This window comes from Geospiza fortis, unplaced genomic scaffold (genome assembly GCF_000277835.1).
Source record: "Geospiza fortis unplaced genomic scaffold, GeoFor_1.0 scaffold54, whole genome shotgun sequence".
Taxonomy (NCBI): Eukaryota; Metazoa; Chordata; class Aves; order Passeriformes; family Thraupidae; genus Geospiza; species Geospiza fortis.
The window spans coordinates 18,393,118-18,413,061 of NW_005054301.1; the positions used below are offsets into that span (position 1 = coordinate 18,393,118).

General features: G+C 41.5%; 1 protein-coding gene across 1 annotated transcript in view; it reads right to left on the reverse strand.

Moving 5' to 3' along the window:
• Positions 1–19,944, reverse strand: part of DPF3 (double PHD fingers 3) — a 93,298-nt gene that overhangs the window by 61,387 nt on the left and 11,967 nt on the right. The window contains exon 3 of the mRNA XM_005417550.2: positions 2,549–2,676. Coding sequence (XP_005417607.1) covers positions 2,549–2,676 — 128 coding nt within the window. The remainder of the gene's footprint in view (positions 1–2,548; positions 2,677–19,944) is intronic.

Below are 19,944 nucleotides of genomic sequence, written 5' to 3' on the forward strand. Positions count from 1 at the left end.
ACTAATACTGGTCAGTGCATTTCAAACAAGTTGTAGCACATGACAAGGATCAAGTGTTTTGCTTCTTCTATTTTTGAGTATCGGGAGGCTATTAATGAGCTCTGACCATCATGAACTACAATTTCACATAATACTGGAGGTCCTAAATACTAAAGGGTGTAAAAGTTAAACAGGTTCCAGTTCTGCATACATTAATTGAATTCATCTTAGGACTGAAGTGCTTGAAAAATGTACATGAGGAGACTTTAAGAATGTAGGTAAGAAAATAAGCAAACTTACTGATATGAGTTTGTATTTTTCCATTTCTTTGTATCTTAAAGTATCTCAAAAAATCCCCAACAAAACAGGGGCAACCACATCGTATGTGGGAGGGAAAGAAGCTAATTTACAACAATTATAATACACAACAGTTAAGAAAAATATTACAAACCACTTTCCTCCTGTAATATTGAAGCATCAATTTAGGAAAGAGATAATATGCAACCAAGTGTGAATTTGGTGACAATGCCAGAGTAATTACTTTAATGCTTGATAGAAGGGGCATAACCTTCCTGCTTCATGGTCAGAAGGCTACTCTAACTCTTCTCAAACTCTAACTCTTCTCCATCAACCAATGGAGATACACATTCAATACCAATTTACTGCAGGGTAAAATTCTCAATCATGTTACATACCAACTGTACTGCAGGTCCCAATACCTGCATCTACTTAGGAGGGGGAACCCTTATATGTTTTAGCAGAGTAACTTTTCTTTTCCTAATATGGGAAACTTTCTAAAAGTTTCCCAGCCCTAGGTAATTTGGTGCAGCCAAGCACCAAGTTGTCTTCTCCGCACAGATACTGTGAATTTGGGAGGGCGGCAAGTGGCTGGGTCTGAGGTGGGAATTACAATGATGTCTATCCCACCTGCTCACTCTCACCACCATTGAGGCTGGGCCCTTTAGAGTTACAGCACAGACAAGTATGCAAAGGAACAAAGGAGAGATTTGCAATCTCTTATTTGTCATACCGATGAAGGCACTGATTGTGATTTTCATCTGGTACAGCCTAGCTGCCAGGTGCTAAAGTACACACTGAAAGTTGCCTACTAGTGAAGGCTTTGGCAATCATTGTTCTACAGACTGAATCCAGATAAGCTATGCTAGCATAAAATAAAGCAGCAAGACATGCCTTTTGCATCTGTTCTGATGAAACTAGCATCCAGTTGACAGGTCAGAGCTACAGCAGTTTAGCTGAAAATCTGTTCTGTTTTTTTGCACTGTTCTGTAATGCCTGGATTTATGTCACTTCCACCATCTCTGAGGTCTCTTTCCTCAGACTGCTACTGGGGATCATTTGGAAGCTCAGATCACACAGCAACATTCAAAGGCACTTGTCAATTTCATAAGGATGCTGCACCATGATTTCTTGTGACCTTGAAAGCAGGTAAAAACAGACCTTTGGTAAGAGCTCTCAGCTTCATAGACCCAGATATACTACTGAAGAAGCAAACACAGAGCAGGGCTCATGCCAAGCTTTTCCCCATTCCATGAGCATGGCATGCTTCCTCTTTGATGGCGCTCTTTTACCTGTGCAACTGGGAATGGGAGACCCAATTGTGCTGCCCTTACCTGTGCAAAATTTCTAACAAATAGAGCACTAGGACAGGTAATATAGATCTGATGTTTATGTTTTTATGTTTCATTTTGCATGGGACTGACCCCTCAAATTTTTACTACTTTTAGGTATAGATGCAACATTTTGTATCTCACACAAAATTACCAAATTTGACACGGTGCTTAATAACTCTCACTAAAAATCCCTAAAAAGACTCATGATGCAATGGTGTTTTAGCATCAGCAAAGATGTGCTGCTGTTGGACAGGCCCAATTTCCTAGTGATTTAAGATGTTTTAAAAGTGCCATATACAAGAGCCCTTTATATTAGCTGAATTCTTTTTTTAACAAACCTACAATTGTGTTTTGGCTTTTAATTGTTGAAGGATGAAATTAAATCTTGACAATTTTTATAACCATAATGCATGTGAAGAGGCAATATTTCTCATACTGCATAACAAATAATAATTGAAATATTTAAGATTATATTTTTTAAGATATTTGTTTTTCTTGAATACCTCCAGAAGGCCACGTACTATTAAAAAAAAACAGGCAAGGCAATGACATGTTTTAATCTACAGCAGCTGTGAATCCAAATTAAAATCCATGAAACTCACTTTAAATGTGAACCATTAAAATTCAGTTTATAGTTGGGATCCACCTCAGCTTCTCAGTTTTTTTATGTAATTATCTCATAGTGCTGCAAAATAAGTTCCAACACAGGACCTGTGCAGAACAGTTAAACAACAAGGATTCTTGTGACAAGAGAAGCGTGTGAGATACTGATATCATTTTGAGCATCACAGCGTAGCACAAAGGTTTGATAACATTTTGGCAGTAGAATGACACAACTATCAACAGATACACTGTTTTGCCACAGGACAAAAGACTCTTAGACTTAGAGACAAATTGTAAAATCCAGCCTGATGTCAGGGCATGGGGCTCTCCCTTACCTGGATTTCTTGTATAGTGTCTTCCTCTTTAGTGTCTGTTTTTTTTTCTATTGCCTCTCCACGCAGCAAGGCTTCCAGAGTTGTACTTTCTGAGGTGAACCCATCTTTTTTCAGAGGCAGATCAACTTCTGAAAAACAAAACACACTCACTGTGTGTCTCCCACAAAGGGCTAACAAGAAGAAGGACAGAGATGTCAAGCAGATGATGAACAGATTTTCAAACTTGTTTCTATCTGGAAGGGAAGATCTTCAAGTTCATTTAACCACTAAGAAACTCCATTTATGATTAATTTCTATCCTACTGAAAACCTGATATCTTTTCTTTTTCTGTGCTTGTTTACAGGAAAAAAAGGCTGGATATATTTTGTCAGGAGGAAATAAATGAGGGGAAAATCCTTCTTCTTTGTGTAAACTCCCTATGCTTTAAAGAAAGAACAAACCCACAACTTTTTAGATACTGAAATTACAAATATGAAGAATCTAATCTCCTGAAGAAGAAAAGTAGTTTAATGCAATTTAGCATCTGGCATAGTTTATATAGCACAGCTTCAATCCTCATTCTCCTACACCAGGGCATGTTCCACATGTGGGAAAACAGAAAGTGGGGGGGGGGGCAGTGCTGAGACCTCACTTTGAAAAACAAAGACAATGTGTCTTGAATCTCCCTGCAATACTGACTAGATAAAATGCCTGGTTGGCTCTAGCTGGCAGTACCAGCAAAGAAACCCAGTTATGAGTGCAGAATCTTGCTCATAAAATGGGACAACACCCAGTCACTGCAGGAAGAGACACAGGCTGGCTTGGAAACAGGCTGGGGACAGAGCTCCCAAGACATTGGATTTATGAGGAAGTTTGGTGCAACTTGCTGGAGAAGGGAAGAAGCAGAGCCTTATTCCCCTTTCAAATGCTGCCACTAGATTATGAGGCAATGCAGCAGACAGGCAAATACAGCCTGTTAACTTTAGCAAGATGTTAAAATATACCTGGGAAATAATCCAGTTTTCTTTGTATACCCTAGCCTCTACCCCACTCATACAGGGGCTCATTTAGAGCAATCCCTTGGCAGGGAAATATCCTGCACGTGTCTTTACCTGACACTGCCAGGCATGGATTTCTAAAGTACTCCCTCCCTTCTAAAATTAATTCCTTTCTCTAGATCGGTATATTTACAAGTAATAACGTACAAGAATGATGCTTACAAATCAGCATCTGGTGTCCTTAATTCACAGTTCTGTCTGCTTATGCTTTAAGAATTGTGTTTTGTTCCCCAGTCTGCCTGAAACTCCCTGCCTTTCTATCACGAGCTGTAAATTCTGCAGGGCAGAAATTCATGTGTTTTTAAAGTCTCAAATCACTCCTGCAAACCAAATAATGAATGAGCACTTCCACCTGGGACAGTAACATATAATCTGTTTCTTGGGGGCAGTTGCATCCCAGGAATATGTTTGTTCTATATATGAAAAACTTTCAGTTATCAAATGATTCAGTGTCCCTGATCTGTACTTCCACAATATACTTCCTCTAGTCTTCTGAAGTGGGAGAGCATTGCTCAGCCAATTACCACAGAAAATCCAGCAGAAATTCCAGAAAAAGCTATTCTATTCATGGAGGGAAAGGCTGGGCACAAACCATGCAGAAAAACCAAACCACTGGGATTTTAAAGGGAACTCCCAGGACAACCCACACAATGGGATGGGGTCAACTGTGAATTGATCCCCCTTCTCATCACAAGGAGCTCTATTCAGTCAGGCCTCTGTTTTCAGCATTAAGCTCTGCATACGTATCCCATTATGGCCCCTTCCCCAACTTCTCCCTTGCTTGAGCTATAAAAAAGACAAAAAAGTCAAAAGAGAATCATACAGATTGAATTTCCCTGTATGAACGCCTAGTACCTCCCTCTGGATCCAGACATTTCAATAGAAAGAAGAGATTTTTGATGTGATTTATGTGCAAATCCCAGTGCTTGAATCTGTAGTCACTGAGGAACCTCCATAATCATCTCTGGATGTGGGCTTGGCTTGGGTTCAAAGTCCTGTGCTTGGGTGCAAAAGGGCATTTGCTCTCTATTTAGAACCTTGAGGGACTGCAAACCCAAGGGGTTATCATACATTCAGCAAGCAAAGAAGCTTCAAGCAAGCTCAGGGGCATTGGAAACAAACATGTCCTCACTGTGACAAGCTATGCCTGTCTCTGGATACCAATACATTCAGCAAATGAATGCATTAGAAAAGGAAATGAGCAAGGAAAGGCTGAGGTGTCGCAGACATATTTTTGTGAAAATCTTTTTCTTTAGGATTTTCCCTTCTGAGAAGCTGAGGCCTCAGAAACAGAATGTAAACAATGGTTATCTGCTGCTGTGGAATGCAACAGGTGGGTCCGTGACTGGTCTCATGTGGATGTTTTGATTCAGTGACCAGTCACAGCAGAGCTGGCTCTCTCTCTCAGTCCAAGCCAGCTGCTTTTGTTATCATTCTTTTCTTTTCTATTCTTAGCTTAGCCTTCTGAGGAAACCTTTCCTTCTATTTCTTTTTAGTATAGTTGTAATGTAATATACATATCATAAAATAATAAATCAAGCCTTCTGAACATGGAGTCAACATTCTTGTCTCTTCCCTCACCTGAAAACCCCAGTGACCACTGTCACAGGCTGAGGGTTAAGTAGAACATATATGAAGGTGGAACTACACTCCATTTGTTCCAGAGATATCAAAAACTGAGTTTGAAAAGAGGCAAAGGTAGGTTTTAAGGTCAAAACAGGCAGCTGTCTTTAATAGGCATGGTTGTTTGTGTGGCACTGCTATTTCCCAACAACAACACTCCAGAAGGACTTTTCATCCAAAACTCTCAGAGCATTTTCTAATTACTAAATTTAACATCCCACTGACAAGGTGTTGTAAGGTAATATTTTTATTCACAGTTGATGGGGAGACTGAATCACCCAGAAGTTAAGTTAGTGAGCTGGGCATCCAGGGAAAATAAACTCAGTGTCTGCCTCCCATTTTCCCCCTAAGCTGACTGCCATTCAACTCCTTCATTTTCTTCTCCACTGGTAGCTTCTATGAAAGCACTTTAATTCCTAAATAGCTCTAGAAAGTGGGAAAAAGCAGACACTATCTTATCTGGAATGTAAAGTCTACAGCATAAAAACCTTCAGAGGTCCAAAGACAACCCCTTGTAATGAATTCAGTCTCTGTAATATATCCAATCCTTCCTGAAGATGGTTAGTCTGTAAAGGGTACAGTAACAAAGACAGGAAATTATGTTTCCAAACCCATTTTTGAATCCCCACAGATGAAAATCTTCTAAAATTGAAAAGATAGTTCAGTTAACCTACAGAAATAGCTAAACACTACCAAGGATCATTAAATTAATTTCACTAAATCCCTTATTTTCTCTTAGCTATTTAACAATTGATGATTTTCCCACAAAAGAAGGAGAAGTATCTTTTATACCAGTACCCTAAAGAAAACTGAGGAGCCAACTCAAAACCTGAAATTTAGTTTTCATGTGAAAGATCAAGGCCTTCCCCATACTACAGGAGCTGCTATTTGGAACTAAGGTGGGGTCTGTTCCACTCACTGTCCTGCTTACGAAGGTACCAGCCAGTGCCTGAAGCTTCAAACATGGCCAGAGGGAGGCTCTTCTGGGCTTAAGAAATTAAACTGTGGCCCTGTGCTTGCCTCTACTCTGATATTGCTCATGCCACACTATGCTGTCACCTCACAAGTTACTGTAGAAGCTGTGAACATCTGCCATGAGAGAAATGCAAAAGAATTTACCCACCCTAATGCTGTGTTTCATCCTGAGAGATAAATGCAGTATCCCTTCCAGTTATCCTAAATCTGGCTCTTCTGAGAATACACAGGAGAGCCCAGCCTTTTCTGAATTTTGATACACTTTTACCTCAATGTTTTCCTACCTGATAGAGTCCAACAGTTTAACTATGGTTTGAAAGAAGGAGTGCTTCGCTTTATCTGTGCCCGCCCCCTTGCTCTTACTGGGGAAAATAGAAGTTCTTGACAAAATTTTGTGTAGTTTCTTTTAATTCCTCTCTTTTCAAGGATAAAGAGTCACAATCTTTTCTATTACTCTGCTGTGGGAAGTTTTCCATATGCTCCTGACAAACTTCTCTGAACTTTCCCTCATTATACACCAGTCTTCCCAAGATACTGCATCTGGCATTTTCAGATGAAACCACATCCCCCATTTAAACAAATGAATTATGGTATTCTTTAGATTACTCCTCAGACTGTGTCTTTCAATGGCCAAGTTATTTATTAAGCAGAAGAATTAGGAATCTTGTAATGGGGACAAGAACTTCCCATAAGGAATACATTCAAACACTCAGGTACCTATTATAATGCCCATCCCTCTGCCCACTCCCCAAGGATATTCACATCTCCCCAGAGTGCTCTGCACAGACCTTCCCGGCCATGATTGCTCTCAATAACTTCATAGTATGTGCAAATCTTTGTAGTTGACAAGGTATTCCCACTCTGCAGCTTGTTCATTACTGTATTACACAACACAGGACCAAGCAGTAAAACTTGATGCACCAGCTGTAAGCCCTTATCTACAATGAAAGTTCTTTCTTCCATTATTTTTTATTTCAAAAGTTTTGATCCAAGACAATTCTCAATTTCTCTTTGGAGACATAACAAAGGTCTTCAGAATGTTTAAGAGAATTGTCAACCCCCCACCTATTCGTTTTTTACTAATCATGTAAAGAATTTTGAGAAAGTAGTGAGACATGCTTTTCTTTGGAAGGAAAAATGTACTTGGTTAGAACCACCTATATCATCATTTCCCAGGTGCTTTACTGCTAATATGTAATTACTCTTTCAATCAATTTCTCAGATGTTCATGTAGAATTTATGTGTCTTTAAATCATTGAATCACATCCAAATCCTTTTTAAATATAGGTAATAGCATTTGCTACCCACTAATTGTTCTACAATCATTGTAACTTCTAGTTTGTATCACAAGCTCTTCTTCAAACATTACAATTTCAGAGGACATAATCTTTATTACAAGTAATAACTACCAGTAAAGTCACTATAATTAAAAGCTTACTCTTTAATATGAAAATTTTAAGAAGGTTTGGAGATAAATTTCCTTCTGATTAGTACCGTAAATACAATAGCACATGGTTAATATAGCAGAAACAAGAAGTAGTAAGAACTATGCAAAATGGAAATGTCAAATCAACAAAAATCATCAATGAAAAATAAAATGTTATTTAAGAATTCTTCCTGTTTTAGTAAACCATCATATTCTTGGTGCCACAGCTAAATATTGTGCATATATTATAATTCAAATGTGTGTGTGTGCATATAATTATAATTTATGTTTCTTAACTTGGCAGAGTCCCTTTCATAGTGATTAAATTAACATGGTTATTTCTGCTTACCAGCTCAGTGCAGCAACCTCTCTATTTATTAAGGTCCTGAGATTGCAGTGGTAGAATCTGAACAAGCACCCATGCCAGTATCATTCCTGTATCTGTTTTCTATTGAACTGCTGCCTCCAAAAGAAGCACATTTTCACAAATCCCACAAAATGGTGGGATTTTTCAAGTTTCAATTTGCCAAAATAGCAAAATAGCTGCAAATTCCTGTCCTTAAATAAGCTACATTTGGTTTACAACGCATTGAGAGCTAAGCAACTTTTCAGTGTCTCTTTGAAACATAAATTAAAAACAATCATCCCTTTTTCTATACAGTGCAATGTATTTGTTTTACAATGGATCATTTCCATCTCCACAGTAGCAGCTGCCACCCAAACCATCATCTCTGTGCACTCGTAAGCAGCTCCATTTCCAGTTCTAATTGGGAACAGAGATACTTATTGGGTGAGTTCCAGCATGATCTATCACGCCAGACAGCTACTATGCAAACCAAAGCAATCCGGCTTCCAAAACCCCTCTTAGACAAACACTGACTTTGCACATAGATTCTTGCGTTTTTGTTTCTTGGTGCCATTCTTTTGGAACATAAAAAGTGTCAGAGGAAACTATACATTACAAGTCCATGAAGTGTTGTTTAGGATGGATAAATCCAAGGATATTACCTTAATAACCACTACCTCTTTAAAATCATATAGGTGGTCTAAAAAAGCCACCTAATTCACAGTAAACAGAACTACTGCTGAGTGAATGCAGCCACTAAGCTCATTAAGAGGATGTGGCAGGATGTGTCTGAAAGTGCAGTGCAGTGGCTCAGCAAGCAATTAAATCCCATGACAGTTTAAAATGAGAATCCATCAGTGTCACAAGAGTGTGAAGCCTCAGCATCTCTGCTGTTCCCACCCCCAGCGTTTTATTTATTATGGCGTATTGGGAACATGGGAAGTCAAAAAGATTATAATGAAATATGCCATATAAAAACCAGATTAAGCCTGCTCTTCTTTGGGGAAATATGCAGAGAGAGAAGCTGTCTGTTAGCTGTCGAGTTTGCAAAAGATACCATCTTTTGGGATGGTGCTCTCTGCCAGCAGACAGAGTGCCCCAGGGGAAATGGTGGTGAAAAACCCAGACAAGCAGCATCCATCCATCCATCATACGCTCATCTCCACATCTCCAAGGCACAAATATAGCGGTAGAGTGCAAAGGGTGGGGGCAGGGGAATGGAATCCCTTAAGAAAGAATGGGGAGACAACGCCTTACGTGAATAGCTGCATTCTGTAGCTTTTCTGTGCAGGCATGGCCAGACTCTCCTTAGCTTGTTTGCTTGCTTGTTGTGTCCATGGCCAGTACAGTGACTTGTTAACATCCTTGGAACTGATATATTCACAGCAGTGACCAGAACCAGGCATACTAAAGGCAGGGCTCTGCCCCTGCCAGCACAGCACAGCACAGCCCTTCACTCCTGCAGATCCAGATCTCCAAAACCCTTCTTTCACTACACCACATCCTGCTATCCCAGGGGCAGATGCTTGTGTTATTGCTACTACGATTTAATGCTGATCTTCCATGGCCCCTGATATCCCACCCTTTTCTCTCAACACTCCTGCAATTCAGCACCCATCTGCAGCAAACTTGTCACTGCCAGTTCTACACATACATGGTCCACAGAACCTCCTGTCAGCCCAGCCCTCGGCCTCCCCTGGGACAGATCACTGATAACACAGACTCTCACAATGAGTCCATAAAGCCAAACAAACATCCCTAGAGAGTAGTAAACATCAAATTCACTTTATTTTTAATCCAAGCTGCAAAATAGCCATGCTGTACTAGAGATTGTAAGGCTACTCCAGTAATTATTTGTCTCTCCCACCAAACCCACTCTAAACTTCATGTATATTATTGCACTCTCAAGGTAAACTGGGCTGTGGTGAGTACAAGAATCCAACCACTGACAATGATAAACCATTTCTAGAAGACCACTTGAAAATATTAGAGTATTTATTTCCACAGAAACAAACCACTTTGAATGGGAAAAACAGTTTAGAGGACTCTCTATCCTGTAAAGCTCTGACATTAATCTTAGCACATGTTTGAAATTTTAGGCACTACTGAGGTTTGCTCTAGGGAGTACAGGAAGACTGGAAAATCCCAATGTCTCCGTAGCACCTCCTCATGGAAGGCTGCTCGTGTCATGATGAGGTTGGCGGAGAGCAGAGGAGGGGGAGAGGGGGAGAAAGGGAAGACAGAGGAAGATCTTATGTGGGTGGGACTGTACACTTTTTTAGCCTGAGCATAACTGCAGAAATATTAGAAGACAACTTTGAGTTTTAAAACTGGGATTCAGTGGAAAGCTTCTATCAGCCCCTAGTTAAAATATGTCCCAGGAAGCTACAAGACAACAGGAGGGAGAAATAGGGCTGCTGAAAACTGCAGAGGCCCTTAAACATAAGGTTAAGCATTGTTTAGCTTAACCCACTATCAAAATGTGGTCTTTACAAGCAGCTGTATTTCTCTGGCAGACTAGAATGCCTCTATAAAATCTCTCTCTCAAAAAAAAAAAAAAAACCAAAAAAAAAACCCAAAACAAAACAGCCCTCTTGTCAGTTGTCTCTTGGAAGTTTTCTACAGATTTATTTCTCAGCACAGATATAAATCATTGTCACATATAATAAGCTGTACCTGCTTCTCAAAGACTGCCAAATTACAGTATCAGACTAAATGCTGGATCAAGTAACTACCCTCAGGGCTGAAATCATCTCCATTCAGAAATATCTCCATTCAATAGCATTTTGCTAGCACTCATTTTTGTTCTGGTAACTCTTGCATTTGTGTTCTAGATGGGCTTACACTGCACGACAGCTGCAGCAACACTGTAGGCACTATCAAGGGGCAGAGGCAAGATAACTGCTACAATTTAGAGAAGAATATTAAGTAAAAAAACCTATTCCTTTGGGCTTTTTGTCACCCTAACAGGGCTTCTGGTCTGTTGGGAGTAAAATAATAACTTGGGCTATCTATCTGTAAATAGTCATATAGAATCGCTCACACAGACAGATGATGGGCATTTTGGCCCCTCCAAAGCACCAGAATTAAATAATTAACCAGACAGTTATCACCAAACACCAGTCCCCACTCCCCACGGGTGGGATAGTCATGCTCACATTGCACACTCTGCAAAGGGTAACAGGGAGTGGGCCTCCACCTCAAGCAACTGCACTGGATGTAACAGAACTGAATAAAAACACTTGTACTGCACACAAACTCATACATAAACCATGTGTGGAGCCAGCCATGCCAACCTTCCTGCAAATTCTGTGAGATTCTGCATAGCTTCTCGTCCTTATCGAGGACAGTGGAGGGGATACCTTTAGTAACAGATAAATCTCTGTAATGCAGTTATCTCTCAGCTGCAGTGCACAAGCATCCCAATTAATTCAGTCCAGGCCTAGCAGAGCCGGCACTAAGCCAGAGCTGATAAACCTGCCAGAGCCAATCTGAGTCCTGCAGGGATCCTTGGGAATGGCTCTGTGCGTTCTGGTGCTCCGTGCTGAGGGGGTTTGTGCTCAGCTCTGCCTGGCTCCGCATGGAGGGGCAGCACTGCTGGCAAGGCCTCTCTAACCCCCAGAGTTCTGGGGAGCTGGCAGAGACCCCTGCTCACCCCCAGGCATCAGCAGGGCTGTGGCAGGGCTTATCAGAGCGCTCAGCCTGATGCCAGCTGTGCCAGCACTGTGCTGCGTGGCTCCTGCAGAGCTGCCACGTGCGGGAGGGCAGCGCTCCGCACACGGGGAGCAGCACAGCCCTGCCTGAGGCTCAGCCACGCCAGGCACACCTGGGGCACCTTCCCTGGCTCACTGACTACTGAACTGCACACACCAATGGAGAACAGCAAGGCCACAGCAAAGTGGCAATAATTTGAGGATGGGAAAGGGAGCAACCACCCCAGATGCTGCCTTTGGCATCTCTGCTGTCCCACCAAGTGATGCCGAGCCAAATTCTAACAGAGGCACTCTCTGCTTTTCCATCATCTGTCAAATGGAGATAGTCTTCACCTATCCTCTGGGGTTTGGTAAGACTTGTTTAATATTCATAGGCATTCAGGCATTCAAATAAAATGCACCAAAAATGCAAGGTGGTCTTACAGGCTCTCACAAAGACAGATTTGAACACTTTTTCTTTCCAGACAAGAAAAACACTCAAAAAGTAGGACTATTTCCACAGATAGCAGATTTCAGTGGCCAATTCACAAATTCCAAAGGACAAAGATAATATTTACTCCTATGTTAAGATATGTCTGACAGATGAAGCTATATAAGTGAGAAATGTTATTATAAGAAGAAGGGCTTGTAATAGAAAAATGGCATGAGATGCTAGTAGGTAGCCTTTCAAAAATGGGAAAGAACAAAGCAAATTATCTCTGAGATGCTCAGATCTCTTGCCACAAAAAGGCAAGCAATTTCAAGAGGCCTATAAAGGGTTTAGACAAAAAGGTGAACTCTAGAATTAATAACAGAATGGTAAACAGGAAGATTAATGGCACCAGAGAAAATGCAGATGGTGAAGCCCAGCCTGCAGGCTCAGCAAGCCTCTGAATAGGGAGGGGGGAAAAGGCAAGGTGTAAACAAGGTGACCTTCAAAGCCACGGGAATGCCTGCCAACAGGCCAGCCAGAGGGCATCCCGAGACACAGCTGTGCCATCTGGGGGAGGCTGTCTCATGACGACGAGAGCAAGATTTGTCTTTTTCAGAATTTGCAGGGAGGCAATACGGGTAGTGGCAGAAAATATGACCATTCATTCAGAAGTGGCACAATTAAATGCACAGGTAGGAAAAGGACGCCTTCCATTTTGTAAAGAATATACAAAAGAATTCCCTGAATATCCTCAGTCAGAAAGGTCTTGTGCCCACTTGTAAAGGCGTGGGAAAGGAGAAACTGGTTTTCACCAAACAAATGTTTTCCTTGAGGGTTTATGCTTTAGGTCTATGGTAAGAAGGAAAAAAAAAAAAACAAAAATCCTCAGCACATACTGCAAAGCAGCTCTTTAAGCCCATGATGGTATAAATTTTCCCCATCTTGGCATAAGTCTGTTCACTCCAGATGGCACATTTGGGTTGAAAGCAGGTAAAGATTTCTCAGAGATCTCCATGTCCAGTATTTACAGAGTTCCCTTGCTCTGCCTCAGTGCTTAGTTGGTCCTTCTGTATGCCTGGGAGATCTCAATTCTTTGCCTACAGTAAAAACTGGGAGAAAGAAATCTCCTACCGCAATTCTGCAGGGAAGTCTGGCTCTGTCAGGCCTGATGCTTAGATCATTGTGATCAACCAGGAAAATTAAAAGGTAAATGCAATCACACATTTTTTTTAAATGCATCAATTAAACACCACAGTGAGGCAGTGCTAAGGGGAACAATGCTATCTCTACATAAGCCTTCTACAGAATAAGCCAAACATGAACTGTAATGATATCCAGAGGCAAGAATATTAGGGGAAAACAGAATAAAAAACAACATTACAGTTCACTGTGGGAAAAAAAGCAGACCCTAGCAATGGGAGTCCAGCAGGTAGTGTATTCACACATCTTTTTTTTCCTTTCAGCCTGGCTCCAAGAACATCAAATCTGAGTATTTCAGGCAAAAAGTGGCCCATCTGAGTTCAATGCTGAAACCAGCTAATTCAGTGCTGGATGTGCAAACAGACATGTCTGAATGTGTTTTCTTCTGATGGGCTGCATACCAATGAAGTTATTGCCATGACCTCTGGTTTCACAGTAGGAACCACAGGTGCTGGATGAGATCAGGCAGCTCATGCAAAGCCTGCACAGCCCCGTGCTCTTACATCAAGAAGGTTTGACTCAAGTGAGCTTGACTGGCAGCAGGAGCTGCCATTGTGGCTCTGGGCATCAGTACACACCTGTATCCAGAAAGTCCCATCATGTGGCTCTGTTGATTGCTTTTTGAATAGAATGGAGAGACAAAGTACACATCTGAAAACACTAATGTGGCAGTGAGGAAGGAATCAGAAAAAAAGGAAGAAAAACAGCAAGATGGAGGAAAGGTACTATATTCCTTCTCCCTGTCTGCTGCAGCTAACTAGGGTATGCTTGTTCTGAAAACTGCTACAGAAAAGTCTGAAAAATGGAATCTCTGGGTCTTGAATGATGTCTTTTCAAAATCCTTCTCCTTTCTCCTCTCTGCTAACAGAGAAACACTGTAAACTCCCAGACCCTGAAAATACACATTTCCACACCTTACAAAATACAGTGAAAATAGATGATAATGGGGAAGAGAGAGAGAGAGAGAGCCATGCAAGGGGAAAACAAAGTGAAATAGAGAATAGCTGCTCTTCTCTCCTTTCCTTCTGCTCAGCGTTCATTTCCCTTTGTTCATCTAACACTGAGCCAAACTAAGCCAAAAGGAGCTGCCATGCTGGGCTTCAAGATTGATGGCTGCAGGCAGACTCCACAGTGAAGAGACGGATGACTGGTCATTTCCCGCGATGCACTGAAAAACATCCATCCTTGCAGCCATGCTGAGGCCATTTGTGCTCCTTTTGAAATGAGAGATAAACACAGGCAGCCAGGGGCACCTGACTGTCCTTCTCCCTCAGAAGGACATAGCTCTAGTCCTCTGGGTTCCTTGAGAAGGTTGCTCTGTCCATCCCTGAACATCTGGCTGTGGGATTTGCTAAGTCTCTCTCTCCCTCGGCAATCATCCTTCTATTAGAGCACAGTGCAGGTTGGAAGAAAACGGTGAAGGGAATGGTGTGACAACCTCATCAATCTACAGCTACACGCTTGGCTATTTAGTGTTCTTTACACTATTCCTAAATACGGGGACGGGGAGGGGGGACAGGATTGCACTGGTATGAAGGAGGGAATTGTGGAAATGGCAGTGTGGATTGGAGTAAGTCCTTATGACTATTAAAATGTTGTGCATGTACTAAAGCAGTAGGGAACTAATTAAGATTCAGGATTGAAAGGCAAAACAAAAAAGTTGGATGTACTCTTGTTCCATCTGTAGCACTTGCTGAGATTTCAGAGGTACTTGGGGCATCATCTTTAGCAGAGAGAGGTTAATTTTTTATTTTGCCCACTCAGATATTAACAGAAAGCTCCCTGGAAGAATATCCTGTAAGTATATTTATAGTGCCAGCCCTGGTATAGCAGCTTCAGAGGCACAAAGCACTTAATCCTGAGTCCTTTCTATTTAGTTAATAGTGTCTTTGTTGCTGATGCTGTCCTGGTCTATAGCACTGCTCACAGATACAGCCTCTGTGTTTCCAGTTCTCCTGCCATGCTGCTACCTCACTTAGGCAATGAGCATTATATGGCAGATGTATCCATAGCATCGCTTACAAATTAGCATCACTGCAGAAATTCCTGTAACCACAAACCTCACTTTGTCAGAGTAGCACATATCTGTAACTGTGTCATTTACAGACATTGCACCAAGGAAATCATGAGAAGATAAAAGCATTCACCATCCCTCAAAAACACAAAGAAATGAGTCACTTGCTTCAAGTGTTCATATGTAGTTTTAGCACTCTATCTGAGCCCGCTTTGAAAATTTGTCTTTTGTTCCCACCATGCTATGCTGTTTGTTTTAGGCCAGCAACAAAAGGATTTTCACTACAGCTCTTTAGGACATGCATAGGGTATTAATCATGACCATATATTTTCCTAAGACATAAACCCCATACTTGCCAAGGGCAATCACGTGCATTCACAAGGACATCATTTGCATCAAGAGGGGTAAAGTTTTCATTCTTTCTCCTACATCAAGAATCATCGCTTTAGCTGATGGACATCACTGCTCACTGTTGTCTTTATCAGAACTACCTACCTACAACAGCTAAGGTCCCAGGCCTAAATTACCTGGTTTGTTTAAGGGGAACCATGCTCCAAGTGCATCCTAAATGAGATCTCTTGTCTAGAAGACATTGGACGTAAAAGCCATATCTACCTATTCCAGTGTATTGCATCAAACCTCCTTCTCTAATGGAGTTCATCACTGGGAAGGGATGCTATGGCCAACACCAATGGTGTCAGAATCCTGAAGAATAAAACACCTGTAAAAAACTATTAGTCAGTCAAATGTAAAATGCAGGGAATACTGAAATTAATCATAATCTAGTAAAAACATACTTAATATCTCTTGGGTATGAGATGATTATGAGGCTGTAAAATGTTTACTACAGAGAATGGGAATGCAGAATGGAAATTTCTGCCAGGGAAGGTTGGTAGGAGGTACAGGGATGTGGGAGGGGAAGTCATCATACTCTCTCCATTCTACTTCAGCAGTTCTATAAAGCTTGGCTTGTAAGAGTCAAAACTGAACGTTATATTAACATTTGTTGCTCATTCCATTATATTATGCACCAGGAAAATAACATCTGCTATAAATATTAGAATATTTCATGCTACAAATCAATTTAATTTGCTGTGTGTCAGAAGAACAATAAAATTTAATAAATAGGGGGTTTAAACCATTTTTTATGTAATTATATTCCATAATATCTTTGCTGGGTTTTGTTAACATTTTCTTCTATAAAGCAGCACACGGGTTCTACCATACTGTTGACCTAGTAGGCCAGTGATTTCACTAGGCTCTGTGCAGGATGCTGAGCACCAAACCTGCAAGTCTGGTCCAACCCAGTACTTTACATGTAGATTTAACTTTAAGCATGTGACAAGTCCCATTAATTACTAAAAGATCACTCATGTTCTTAAAGCCCAAGCTGAGGTGCTTTCCTTTGCTGGGGTTAGACAGCTTGGCATCTTATGAGACTAAGCCCTGGGGACTTGATCCTATAAACCCTTTTTCACGTGATTACCAGAGAATTCCCAGAATTACTCATATGAACACACAAAACAGATGCAATGAATTAGATTAAAAACACCCATTTCCTAGGATCTTGTGTCCAGTACTTGCATTGAACGGTACCTGTGCACTGCAAAAACCCTTCTGACGATGTGGCTTATCCTTTCTCAGCCATTTTTACTGGCTATACTTAGAAAAGGGGCAGTAGGTTTGCCAGGAAAGATGTTCAGGTTCAGTTCTAGCTCTAAGACTACTACAGGGCACACAGCTTCCTGTCTGCCCCTCCCCATGCTGGAGAGCTGGTGATTTGTGCCTTGAGGGAAATGGATCTGACAGGTTCCAGCATTTCCCCAGGCACCATCCTCTGGTGTTTCCCCAGTGGTTTTTCCCCATAGCCCTTTTTTTCTGGTAAGCTTTGAGCTTACCTTCACTCCTTTCATTTTAAGGTTAAATCTGTTTATTTCATAAATAAATAATCCTGATGGTTACTTACACACATTGACATTAACTTCATAGCAGGGGGATAAATCCACAGTATTCTATCTCTCCAGGAGGAATAATGTGTCTCCTGGAGACACAGCATTCTCAGTCAGGCCTTGGCAGCTTGAGAGGCACACGAGGAATAACCTTTTCCCAAAGACACGTCCTAGCAGCAAGATGTAGGTCAAACACAGTAGCCAAGAACAGAGAAAGAGCAAAACAATGGGCTGGATGGCTCGGAGAGGGTGGTGGCACCACAAGGAAGCTCTCTCTCAAGCAGCCCAGGTATTTCAAGCCAACTCCATGTCAGCTGCCTGAGCCCTCCCCACCACATCTTGCAGATGAAGCCCCGAGACACGACCTGCAGTCACACTGTAGAGGCTCCAAGGAGACCAACAGCACAATTCATTCCTTCCATTTAATGGCCCACTGTAATGACCAGAACATTTTTCCAGAACAGCCTGCCTCCAAAGTCATCATAACTCTATTTTCACAAATATACTAAATACAGCTAAGATGATACAGCAGTGGGAAAAAAATACCTGTAAGTGGCTGCACTGCTTCTGAAATTACAACAGCCTTGTGTCTATGGGACGCTACACATGCAGCCTATGTTCCATTCCCAGTGATAAGATCCAGAGAACTCAGAAAACTAGATTTAATAGCTTCTAAAATTGTCTTATCTTGTTCAGTTGCTGCCTTAGCCTGATGACTAGAGCCAAGGGGTCTGGCTTCAGAGGGCTTTTGATCAAAACCCAGAGGGGTTCCAAAGCCCAGTAGCTTTTTCATGCATCTCTCTCCTAATTATGCAAACTGGCTCAGCCACACAAGAACCAGGAGTAATCCTGGGTGATTCATACAAGCCATCTCAGCTAAACAACAGAGCTCTCCTGGTAAAACTTTGAATATAAAATACATGTAGTGACCTGTTCCAGATCTTACAAATGAAAGAGAAACTATTTACACAAAGTTAATCCTGTAAATTCTACCAGCATGACTGTGGAGTTAAACAGCAGAAACAATGTTTTTGTTTTCTTGACTGGACTATTTATAGAATATTATCTGCTTTTCTAGAAATTAGTGTTTTACTTCCATAACTGCAAAATCATGAAATTCCATTTGGGGAAAAATACACTGAGCTGAATTAGTCTAAGAATTTGCAGCTTATCACATGTAACAACACCAAGCAAGAGTAGTACTTTATTTGAAGGAAAGGTTACCACAGCCCTGGCAGCCACGACATACAGAAGGCTGGCTCCCCAGTGACCAGAAAAACAAAGCAAGAAGAATTACACAGTGCAAAACTCGACATATCTTTCCAGCAATTATACTGCACAGCCAGCCTTGCAAAAAAGTGGCTCAACAATTCACCTGTGGTGAGTCTCTTTATTTGTATATATGGGTGTGTAACAAATTCCTTATTTTTTCATCATCATCCTGGTACACATAAGCCCAGGCTGTACACGAGAGCTGATACACTTCCATACCAGTTTTGCAAGTATTTCTGCTGATGGCCAAAACATTTGACGCTGGCACTTTGAGGGCTTGGCAAACAGCATGATTTATTCATTCATTTCTTTTTATTTAGAGGCCTCCCATACCCCTTCCAATCTCTCTAAGAGTATTTATTAGATATCTGTTAGGTACGCCTCTGAGTTAAAGGAGACTGATGTTTTAGTACCTCCATTTCACACACTGAGAAGCTGAGAGAAAAAGAGATATTCCATTGGCTCTGGTCCTGTGTGGGGCATAGGAGATGCAAGGATGTGGTGGTGTGGTATGACTTGAAGTGCAGAGATGGGCACCTCTGCTGCAGGCTGGCAACGGGACAAATGCATATTTCACTGCATGACTTCTATACCATGATTCTGCATCAGTGAATACATGAAAAAACAGACAGGTTCTCTGTTATTGTCAGTGCCAGAAAAGCAAACTTTATCTGGCCAGAGATCTGGACCAGGAAAGGTCCCTGTTCTAGGTAGAATTGAAAGGTGGTGGATGAGGTGGAATAAACTGGTTAAATGTACGTATAATAGAAAGAAGCTGATTCACAAGGAGGTCCCACACTGATGAGTTTTCTCTTGGTGACAGAAAGTCACTTTTTCTGTCACACAAGTCAGAGCTGGACATAGCTGGAAGTGCAATGCCTTAAAGCAGCAGCTCTTGCCTGTGGTGCCACGTCCTGCTGTGAACACAAGATTAGTGGAGAATTGGAGCCGACTGTTTTGATTTAGGAGCATCGATGGACCCATCTGTAAGCTGCAGGCTTACCTGATGAATAAACACATACTAAACTTTAGGCCAGAAACCCAAAAGAAAAGGCCCAGCAGAATTCAATATTTATACGTGTACAAAAAAACCCAGCAAAGACAAAAACCTGACATCTCTGGCATCCCCACTCCCAGATTTGGGTTCACAATGTGAAACTTCATTTTGTTCCAAAGTGCTATGGAAATGTGACACACATAGGTGCACGACAGACCAAGACACAGAAGTATGACACACATAGGCACGTGACACACCAAGCTCAGGACTCAGCATGGTCAGGGTGCAGATGTGTTTTCTAACAAATCGAATGGGAACTGAAAACCATCCACCCTCCCCGTCTCAAAAAGTTAAGTGTTTTTTTCTTTTCCTCGGCACGAGTTGACAAAAATGAAGACGGGTGAGTGTGGGTGGGAAGGAGATGTACTCCTG